This window comes from Typha angustifolia, chromosome 2, assembly GCF_048772165.1.
Source record: "Typha angustifolia cultivar Huaian chromosome 2, ASM4877216v1, whole genome shotgun sequence".
Classification (NCBI taxonomy): domain Eukaryota; kingdom Viridiplantae; phylum Streptophyta; class Magnoliopsida; order Poales; family Typhaceae; genus Typha; species Typha angustifolia.
This window is the reverse complement of record NC_133240.1, coordinates 5,386,099-5,398,039: the sequence shown is the minus strand read 5'-3', so window position 1 is coordinate 5,398,039 and position 11,941 is coordinate 5,386,099. Positions and strand designations below refer to the sequence as shown.

The following is an 11,941-nucleotide window of genomic DNA, read 5'->3' as shown; positions in this document are numbered from 1 at the left end:
TATACATGCTTCATTTATTGAATTTTCTTGTAAGTTAATTCCCACGCTATGAATAACTTTAGTGTCTCTTCTTCACCTCTTTTTCCTGGATGGCCACCAGTCTTCTTGCGTTGTTTTGACTTCTTATTTGTTGCAGTTTCTTAGCTCGACAATTTAATACCAATCTGAAGGCAAGGCTATGGATAGATGGATTTGTTTGTTCCAGTGGATTGGGCTTCTGCCTCTGGCCATCCACTGAGGCTAAGATGCTACCAATAGATGCGGTATCAAATGATGGCCAAGCATGGGTAGTTGTCTGATGGAAAAGAACTTGTGTTGTTGAAGTTGGGGGAGTTGTACTCTTATCCATATCGTCGTCATCTTATCGTGTGGTTTGTTGCTCCAGAATGTCTTGTCTCCTTCCTTCCTTTCGTTCTCACAAGTGTTTACAAATTCTCATAAATGATTGTGGACTTTAGGTTTGTTAATGGATCAGGTCATGATCTGGGTCGTATCTGCATCCGATCCAAAGATAGGCCAAAATTGGATCCGACCCAATCCATCTGGGCTCCTCAGTAAGATGAGTCTTTTATTTCATTTGGATTACATCTTATGGATAGGGAGAGAAAAGATTAATTAAGACCCTTTCCCTTGTTTTCCCAACATTCCTATATTATTTAGGTAATAAATTGGTTCACATTTGCTTTGTTCCATGTTTCTCAGTCTTTGATTTTTCTTCAATTCTCTAAACTAGCTTCTGACATATCTTTATTCTGATCAGAGCTGAATTTAATTGAAACTTAGTTCATAATTATGCAATCATGGGGTTCAACAAGTGCAAATCTATATTTAGTTGCTTCCCTTAACTAATGCAGATCAATTGCTTCACAAGATTTTGATTACCATGACCCTGTTCAATAAATTTCACTGTATATTGTCCTCAATTTATAACACTTCACTACAATTATGCAGTTTAATACCTCTTTGTCTAATTAAATTTGATTGGATTTAATGTAGTCAGCAATGTCAAATACAACCAAAGCATACTGTATTAAATACAAGCTGGACAAAAATATCACTGAAATGAAAGGTAATAGATGATGCCTTTTCTTCAAGAAAAAAATGGCAGTTAGGAATATTTGTATATCAGTATATAGTATGATTAAGGAAGATTCTTCTCCTATTATCATGATCATTATATAGTAGGCAATCATAGTGTAATCATAACTTACTTATATTAATTTGTGTTTACAAAAAGCTTCTCTAAACCCTAAACTGTTGTAGCATATTGTTCTACTCTAATTAGCTAGTAAATCCGCAACCAGATTGGTCTCTCTAAATATGAGTACCTTTACAATTTTAATAATTGATAGTATATTATTTTTATATCATCCACAATAATATCCACCATTTATTAGAGTAGGACAAAACCAATACCTGCTCAGACATGGTGCAGCTAGTGGTTCATCCATAGAATTGCTGATTTTAAAAAAAAAATATTTAAATAGATATTTAGATAGTTCTAAATAATTCTAAAAATAAAAATATCTATAAAGTAGTATAATTGTATGTATATTCTTCAAAACGTATATCATTTATAGAAATACCCCGGTGGATACTTTTTCAATTAAGTTATTTAATAGAAAAAGATAAAAATACCTTTAACTAAGAGAAATACTAGAAAACTATAAATAAGGATATTTTTATCTTATTATATTTAAATTTTAATGATAGTTTACAATAAGGGGATATTCATACAAAACAAATAAGGTTTTTAGAGAGTATATATATACAACAATTGTGTATTTTAAGTGATATACATATAAATGTGAGCTTTATTTGGGCACACAGGCAAATAGTAGAATTTTTAAAGGCATATGTGAAGAAAAAAAAACAACTAATTTTAAGAAAATATGTATTTACCTAAATATTTTCAAAATTTAGGACTAAAATACTTGATAAAAAAATGGAATAATTAGGTATTAAGGTAACTGTGCAAAAGTAGTTGACTCATCGATTCGCCAAAAAATAGCTAAGTTGCATAGTTTACTGGTTCATTTACTGGTTGGTCAGTTTTTTACTGAATCGATTGCTTATCTAGTCTAATAACAAAACTAAATTTGTTAGTCGATTCATAGGTCCAATCACTCGGTCTGGTTCGATTCCAATAACTATGGTATCAATAGACTAAGCAATTTTAGTATCACCTTTTAAAATATTAACAAGGAGGAGCGATCCAATTCAATCATGGTGTTACTTATCCGTATTTTTCCAAGAGATCATTTCATAAAGACGGACAAGGTGGCCATTCAAGATAAATTTGTACTCAAGATAATCCATCGCAGAGATCATACTATATTCCACCAAAATATATTAACATATAAATATCCCAATTAATAATAACAATATTAACCACCTGGCAAGACCAACATAGGCCACAATAAACCATCAAGTTACGACTAATATATGAGTGAAATATAATTCATCATGTATTATACAAATAACCATATAATATAACGAAATATAAATATATATATAATATTGATACAACTCAATTTCTATATAAGACTTTTATACTATCTCATATCTAGCTAATCTTATATTTGCTTTATAATATCTCTTCATGGTATTTTAAATTGTTATCATATACCACATATATAGAGGTTTAAAAAAAATAAAAAGAGTAATGAGCTAAAGACTCAATGAATGAACCTTACATCAAATTAGTGATATCAAACAGAAAGTAAATTATGTACTGGATAACGTAAATAAGAAAGAAACATCATGTCATGCATAATATATAAATGTATTCTCAGTAATATATAAATAGATAATGAATTATATGTTATAAATGAGCATTTATATATATCATCTATATCATCAACGATATATATATATATATATGTAAAACAACCATATTATAAATTTATCAAATATATCAACACATGATGCATGCTGATTATGATCATGACAATTTTAAATGCAACCACATATGATGTATGACAACCACTCGATAATTATATATATTAATATATAAAATAATCAATATATTTTTTAATATTCCAATCATCAATATCTACTATGAATGATACCATCATATTAGACTATTGTGCATGGTCACACTAGCACTCGATCTTATTATCCTGCCTAAAGACAAAGAGCATGCCTTGTCATATACTAAGAGTATATCAATATTCATCTAGATTGAGAATCTACTAGTTCATGCAAATTACATGAGGATAACTCACCACACATGCCTAGCAAACAACATATGTTCGATTGTCTATACGTATCAGATTGAACTAACTTTGGATATGAGCCGCAATATATCGCATATCAATGACCATAATCATCTCATTAGGTACTCCTAATCCTAGTGCTTACTCAATTATCATAATGCTTTTACTATCAACTTTCTACTAATATGACTCCATAAATTTCTTTTAAATAATAAATCATATATATTTATCTAGTATTATAACAAATCATGCATATAAGAAATTTAAGTGGTAAAAAAACTAAAAATAATATGATGTAATGCAGTCTCCAGTACCATATCTATCACATGTCTACACATACTAGAGAACATCTGCTCAGTTTATCCATCTGCCCGAATAGTTACAAAAAATATTCGACCACAAAAGCGTCAACTTTACCACATAGTTAGGGTTAACATAGTAAGAGAGACAGAAAGAGAGAGACGTTCTCTTCACTACACCTTTACTATCAGGTTTAATCCTTACTGGTCCTTTTAATTGTATCTCCTTGTCATCCACATTTCTTACCAAAAATTATCAAAGATGGAAGAAGAACTAAGAATACAATAGAACACCAAAAAATAGCTTCAATTCATACCCTCGTTAAGAATCTCAATGCCGTTTGAGAAAGGAGCATTGGTGACGCAATTCCCGGTACTCCTCTGGCCCCGACTTCGTCGACTTCATAAGAGTATAGGGCATATTATGAAACAAAACTAGCTCACTAGTGTATGGTAAAATGAAGAAAACCCTAACCCTAGCGCTACCACTTAGATCTCGCTTCCTCTTGGAGGTAAAACAAAGAACAATGATAGGGTCGATGTTGGTGATTTTTGATATAGAATCAAAGGAAAATATATAAGAAATCTGTCAACTGAGAAATAGTTTATGACCAAATTAGCCCTTCCCAAAAATTAAGTTTATTTGTCTATAAGCGATTTTTAAATATAAAGTTTGTCACCGACTTATAAAATTTTTGACTGATAGCAATTTTTAAAAATTTCAAAATTACTTAAAAAATTTATTAGAAGTTCCTTTTCATACGAGGACGTGCTATTCAGTTCTTGTATGTTGATGATATGAAATTGACTAGGACTAGCCTATCTTTTATTTCCGTATTCAAACATATCCGAATTTTGATAAACTATCTATGAAAAATCGCTGCTTTCTAAGTTATAGAAAATATTATGAATAATTATAAAAATTTTATATAATAAGGACCATGAGCGCTTTATATTTTATAATCATTGCCTTCAATAGTAATTTTAAATACATCTAATGTCATATATAAATTAACAAGTATACTAAACTTGTCACAAAAATTCAAGGCAACTTAAAAGAGAAGCTCTGTCTAACATGGCAATATGTTACGAACCGATTTGATCCGATCCATAACGGTTCTAGACTAGTTTGAGGATATGACTTTCGAAGGAAGCTGCGAATGATCTAGCTATTGGATCTTCCTGAATTTTGGATATATCATTGCCCTTGAAATGGATGGCTAGATCTTAAAATATCGGCTGAAAGTCAGATGAACCCTAGCTTGTTAGCCCTTCAATGGCTAGATAAATGCTAGGTTAATTTTTTCGAAGCGAATGGGGATAAGTTGCTGTAGAAGAAGGGGATTAGGAGTTCGAGGAAACCGACCAAGGACTTGGGCGGTGAAAGGAAGGAGGTGGGAGAGGACACCAATGGTTAGAACAAGAAAGAAGAAGATAAAGGCACAATGCCGTTTCAATAATCAGATAAACACTAACTAGGATTTCCTCTATATATTTATTTATAGAAGCTCACCATAGAGACCCAACAACTAAGTTAAAACTCCAACAAACCAACAATTTTCGCTGCTGTGTTCGAATGCGTCCGATCGCGTTCGAACACGCAAATCAGTTCTCTATCATTGCAAACATGTGCAGGCGTTCGAATGGTCACTTTTTGGAGGCAGTTCGAACACGCAAATCATTCTTTGTTTTCGTGAATACGTGTAGGCATTCGCATGATTGTTTGATTGCGATCCTTGCATTCAAACGCCCTCGACAAAAATCTTTTATTTTTCAAGCGAAAAGTAAACTTATGCTCATTCCAATTAACCCAATGTCACGAATAGAGCTAATATGACCGAGTCGTATCACAATCTGGACAAAATAATGCTAACACTAGTACAACTCATTCATTAGATGTATTGTAAACCATTAAATGAACCAGACATCTTATGTTATGTAAGACATTTACACAACCCAAAATATTTACGATGCCTCAAGTTTAACACGATAACATGATTATTCTATTTCCAATGAGGCAAATAAACTTCTTTACAAATAGAAAATTCGCACTTAACAACCTACATTTTAACGTATTTGCAATTTATCCTCTGTATTATTAATATTTGTAAATCACGGTATGCATTTTACAAAATATTTGCAGTCCACCATTACATCCAAGGTTGAGGTAAATGAACTAAGGGCATTACTAAAATATCCAATTCAACCTAAACCCACATTCACATAAGCAATTAATTTTACGTCCAAATCGGATTCACATCGACCATTTGAGGTCAGTATTGGGCTAACTTAAGAAACACAGTTCACTTGCATTCCTTACACAGTGATCTTAGAATGTCCCAAATTTGCTTTTCCACGTTTCCAAATTGTATGGTCAATGGCCGACAATATATAATTCTCAATGCAGTGCTGAGTGCCATTTTGAGAGCAATGCGTGTAGACTAGCTGCTAAAACTGAAAGTGCATTTATATTGTTCATGATAAGATGACAAAACCAACAGAACTGGTCCAAACAACATATCTAGGTCCAATAAATTCATCAGACAGCACAAAAATGCTAGCATTTAACTATCCAGAAAGAAAGAAGATCCAACTCTTGCAGCTAATATAAGGGCAATTGAAATAAAGTCAATTCTGGAACCCAAAGGTTTTTCATCCTACAAAAGAGAAAATAAAGATACTGTCAGCTTTGACATGGAGTTCGACAATCTGATCAAGCACTTAAAAGCTGTAGTAACTTTAGCAGCATCCACGAGCAAAAATAGTTGCAAGTCTAGGCCACAAGGGTGCTGGCGGTGGTAGATTCACTGCACAAATCAAAGAGCCAGGTTTTAGAATTCTGTACCGGAAAGGGAATCCATCAATCAACAAAAAGTACAAAATAGATGAAGAATAGTTCAAGTCAAAGATCTATATATCAAGTTATTGACTGTCCTGATAAATCGGACCAACAAATAGAAAGAGCGATAGTAAAAGACATTTGAAAGGGGTATAAAAAGATAACATTTTTAATGGTGAAAAAGAAATAAATATCTTACTGACTACTTTTGAATATGAAGCAAGTATATCTTATCAAATGAAAGTGCGTCACATGCACAAGCAAGCATTTTTCATGTAACATGATACACGAGTTCGTCTGACTACTAGTGTGCTTTAAAGTAGAAAATGGTATAGTCAAATCCCAAAAAAGAAAATATCACAAAGGTTATGTAAATCCTAAGTAGCATAATGACATCAGTCAAGGTTATATCAAGTTATCAAGTAAAACACCATATGCATAAGGATAACAAATAGTCAAAATTAGGGGTAGAAAAGGGTCAGAAATTAATTAATATGATCCGAATCATAGTTGAGTTGTTTAGTCATAAATGGATTTAAATTCACCTGTCCATTTTCATATATGCAACTTTATCAATATCAAGATGGTCTTGCCCAGACATTGATATCCATTAAGCACTATATTTGAACATCCATATAGTTTAAAATTTGATGAAAAATAGCAAAATGAATAGAACATAGCATGGTTTTAAATTTCAATCTGAATCTCTAACCTGCTTCTTACATGTTATGCTATATATGAATAACCCTTCCTATAATAACCAAATATTATGCAATGCCCTGTTGGACACCTCCGATAGTTTGTCACTGGAAACACCACTTCTTGTCCTACTTGTATTTGTTAAGCATGCTGCCAGCATCCTAAGCCAGCGTCGAACATATCTAATGGCATTATAATTCAAATATGGATATCCAACCAGTATTAAGCATACATGGTGACCAATTATACCAAGGATATGATTTTGCTGCTATCAATCCAGATCAGATCCTTCTTCTTGAATACTTAGATTGGTAAAAATATTGCATTTTCCTTTTCACAGTGGACTATGTTACAACTTTTGAAATCTTCAAAAGTTCAGACAGTATTTTGTTGTGATTATGAAATATCTTTTGACTATAAAAATAAATGAAAATGGCCATCAACTTCAAAAGCCCATAGAGGAAACAATTTGACTATAAGGTCAAGATAGAAATATTTATGTTGGCACTAGTTCCTGATATGTTACGAGTCAGACAAGTGTAGGTTTTCGCTCAATATAAGGATGTATTAGCATGTTCACTTGTCAACAAACAATCAAGGGAACATTTTGGACCAAAGATAACTTCACTGCAAAATAATCTACATTCACAAAAATAGTTTAAACCTAGAGATAGTCCCACAATACAATCATCAATCTCAACCTACAAACACCAAAATCCTAGATGCAACGTTTAACTAGACATAAAAAGCAATAGAAGAGTACAGAGATAACAAAGTAAATTTGTAACATAACTTTCTTGTCCCTTTAGAACATATCAAAATTTGAAGGCATAAGATTGCTAGTGCTAACAAATATCACAGTTTAGTAAGGTAACAAGATTTAATCATCCATTCTCAGATTCCAAATAAATAATCACCCTCAGAACGCCCAAGAATTTGCATATTGCAGGAGGAATCTGTATAAATTAGTTACCAATTCAAAGGTGATGCATTAATGTAGAGTGTTGATTAAGGATTTTCCGACAACCAAAAGGAGACTTAGTTGACCTAAGCTACTCTAGTAAGATCACATAACTTCGAAAAACCTACTCAACAACCAGAAAGGAAGATGTTTAATATCAGCAGACAACAGCTGGACTTGCAAATGTTCATCTTGTGCAGATATAAATTGGACACTCAAAGAGACCCAAATTACACTAATGTTCACAAACCATTGATTCACACTAGAGACTATTCAGCACTAAAACTAAACTTAGTTTAAGTTATTGTCAGCAGTTAAAAAAGGCTAAGAAAAATATATGTTGCAACATAAAAGTAACTCATGACGTTTCTCCTCCTTTGGCATCATAAACAACTGAAACAGATTAGATGCAGGCAACACAACTAAACTTGAAGAAAAGACCAAGAAGTAGAAACTCACTACTTCCATACGGGTGGGAGCTTCTTGGTCCTCTTGTAATAACGTGCCAAGCGGTGAATCCTGCTCTCCACAAGGATCAGCCTGAACTTGGAATCCTTATCCTTCCTGTTCCTCTCCAAATGCTTCCTGATAGCCACCGCCTTCTTGATCAAGTGGTACAGATCCTCCGGAATCTCCGGTGCAAGCCCTTTACATAAAAAGAACAACCCAAATAAGAAACTCCAGATCAAATTTAACCTCCATAAAAAACTATAAAAGCCCCAACTTTAACCAAAGAGAAGACTGTACCGTGGGCCTTGAGAATCCTAAGGATCTTGCTTCCCGTGACACTCTTCACCTGTGCGATTCCGTGAGAGTCTCGAAGAAGAACACCGATTTGAGATGGAGTCATCCCCCTCTTGGCAAACTTGCAAATGTGGTCATCCACCTGGGAGATGAAAATAATCAGAAAAAAAAGGAACCTAATGGATCCGAAGAACAGAGAGAGAGAGAGAGAGAGAGAGAGAGAGAGAGAGAGAGAGAGAGAGATCAAGTGATGAAGATTACGTCCTGCGAGGAGATCTTGAGCCAGCTCGGAGGGGTCCTCTTGTAGGGGAGGGCCGAGGAGGAGATACCCTTACTGCATCAGGAAGATTAAGCGAAATTAGGGAGGTCAAATCGGAAACAAGTGAAGGAGAAGACGTAGGAGAAAGGGAGTACCCGCGACTGTGCATACGACCCATGGCGACGGTTGTGGCGGCGAGCTGCGGCGAGTCGCAACGCTCTCGAGCGGTCCTGAAGCGCGGAGGAAACCCTAGCCGACGAGGAAAATTAGCGGTGTTAGGGTTTTGGGATATATATAAGACGAGTCGGTGAGATCTGAGACCTCAGAATGCCCTCGAGCGGATGCGATTTAGAGATGGGATGATGAGAGCCGTCCGATTAGTTAATCAGGTCGAGTTTATTTTTCTTTTCATATTCCTTTTCTATTTTAAAAAGAATGAGTGTGGGCTAAGGCAATTGACAATTTAATTGTAATTTTTATTAATTTATAATTTTGAGTCTAAAGTTATTAAATTAGCATAATCACTCATTAAAATTTTGTAATACCAAAATTACCCTTCAAGTTTACAAAGCAAGTAATACTCTTCTCACTTCTTCTCATCTCCTTTTCGCGGGTTGTTACCCCAGCCCATTGAAGAAGACAACCCAAGCTCAAACCTACCTTTAAAGCTCTAGTGTATTATCTCTCTATAGGATGAACTTTCTTCTATAAGTATGACACATTGTCGGAAATGATAATCTATTTCAGTTCAAAATAATAAAATATAATCATTATTTGATGCTTTTTTTCAATATATTGGTGTATATATTAAAGCTCAATGAAATGGAATGATGCCCTAAACCCCTAATTTTTAGGTGTATTTTTGTTGGAAGAAAACATATGATTTTGGTAAAAAAAAATTCCCTAATGTATTCGAGATTGTTAAAAGCTACATCTAGAAGTTTTTTCCATCCATCATACAAATTTACCTTTTAAATAAAGAGGAGGCCACGCTGAATTGATGAGATAGTTTAAAAGCAATGAAAGTAGTTGTAAATTATAAACCGTAAGACTATCTAGAAAGAACTTTTTATTTAACTAGTTCCAAATTGGAAGTTCCCTTAATATATCACTGAATAGCCCTGTTTTAGCCAATATATACTTTCAAAATTTGTAGCTTGGATATGGGTATATGACAGATAGTTCCTTCCACTTACATTTTAAACTAAAGCTATTATTACTATCTACTGGTTCTTATTGGTGTATATTATTATTTTTTTCTTTACTTTGGGATCTATTTATCTTTTTAATAAATTATGGGGATAATTTTACTTAGACCTCTTGAACTATCACCATACACTTTTAACTTTATTTTTACCACATACACCCCTTGACCTAAAAAGTTTTTGGTTTAGAGATCTCTATAGTTACTTTTTTTTCGTAGTTCAAAGGGTATAGAAGTTTTCTTTCCATTATTGGTTCCTTGCATTATTTATTAGTGTTGTTGATAACAAAAAATATGGGAACTTCTAAAAAGACTTCTAATGAGTAATGTGAGATGAAAAGCAAAACCATTAAATGTTCTTCTAGAAACATAAAAATGAAAAGCCTAACTCAAGCCTAAAAGGAAGGAAAGGAAAAAAAAAGAGAGAAATAATGAGAAGGTAAAACATATCGTTAAACTTGTATCGTGTAATACTAGAGTACGAATGCATTACAAAATATATGAAAAAGCCTCATATGCTAATTTGACGCATGTGACAAGATGGATGGGTATTAGTCACATAGAAATAAAATATGTACTCAAAAAATCCTTTCTAGAAATAAATCATGCTAAAATCTAAATAGATATTTTAGCACAATAATCTCTATACAGATCACAGTAATACTAAATAACTATAGAACTATAGTAGGACTCACACAAGTCACAATAAATTATCAAGATTACTACTAATACACAGATAAAATTTAGCCTAACATGTATAATATCCTCATATTACACAAATCATAGTCTAATATAATGAGAATACAATGATATAATAGTGGTACAATACAATTCCCATATAATTATTACCTACATCATCAACTTCTAATTCATCTCATCTTTGTTATATAATATTTGTTTCATGATAGGAACCACCCAATTGTAGGATGACCTCTGCAAAGAGACTTGAGGCAGATTGTTAGTGATTCTAGGTGGAGCAATTTGCCTTGAAGAAGAAATCTTATTCCAATGCGATCACTAGGGTAGCTCCGAGGAAAGGCTTGCATGACAATCATCTCTTTTATCTTGCTTGTGAGAGATTCCATACCAAGCAAGGTCCTAATGGGTCAATCTCATTTGTTGGTTTTACTAATAAATGAATAGTAGTTTCTCGGAGAAGACGAAAGGCCATGGAAAGACTTAATTATTGTCTATCTATATTGGAAATCCCCTTACATCTTCCTTCTAGCTTGTGAAATCAATAGCGCAAATCTAATCCCTCATTGTTATTGGAGGACTAACACGACCAAATTTAGAGTTATTATCTTTTGCAAGGATATTATGAGTATCTCATAATGGGTTTTGGGTAGTAGCAATCATTTTTTTGCACTCAATCGATATCCACGTCACAAGCTAAGTCAAGGGTGTTATCTTCCCACCCATTTACCATCCGACTAACTTTGAGGTTAACTAGTCTAAGTGGTATGGGATCCTCCTAACTAGATCCAATCTTCTTCCCAACTTCATTTGTCCAATGCAACTGCTCCTAATGCAAGCCGCTCATGTTCATGAGCAAGATACGGTCACTACTTTTGACCTAGTTTGGAAAGTAGCCATTCAACCTAGGCATTTGACCCAATCCTTAAGGAAATAAGGTATGAAAATTAGAAAGGCAACAAAATCGGCAAGATCTCACTTAACTCCTGTTCAAAGATTGCCCAAGCCATAATAAGCCCTCC

At 33.6% G+C, this 11,941-nt stretch overlaps 1 protein-coding gene across 1 annotated transcript; it reads right to left on the bottom strand.

Annotated features, from left to right (window-relative positions):
* Positions 1 to 5,959: 5,959 nt before the first annotated feature.
* On the bottom strand, positions 5,960 to 9,329 carry LOC140770818 (small ribosomal subunit protein uS15). Its single transcript, XM_073112107.1, has 5 exons — positions 9,175 to 9,329; positions 9,022 to 9,094; positions 8,764 to 8,902; positions 8,476 to 8,662; positions 5,960 to 6,324 (listed from the first exon to the last, which is right to left on the bottom strand). Exons 1-5 carry the CDS (start codon positions 9,195 to 9,197, stop codon positions 6,291 to 6,293), a joined length of 456 nt encoding a protein of 151 aa, XP_072968208.1. The 5' UTR covers positions 9,198 to 9,329; the 3' UTR covers positions 5,960 to 6,290.
* Between the last annotated feature and the right edge of the window lie 2,612 nt (positions 9,330 to 11,941).

Bases quoted from the DNA above. Each gene is read 5' to 3' on its own strand.
- LOC140770818 (XM_073112107.1), bottom strand. From the start codon at position 9,197: ATGGGTCGTATGCACAGTCGCGG. The intron at 9,095-9,174 runs GTACTCCCTTTC...TTCCTGATGCAG, and splicing joins GGTCGTATGCACAGTCGCGG to TAAGGGTATCTCCTCCTCGG. The intron at 8,903-9,021 runs GTAATCTTCATC...TTCATCTCCCAG, and splicing joins TCAAGATCTCCTCGCAGGAC to GTGGATGACCACATTTGCAA.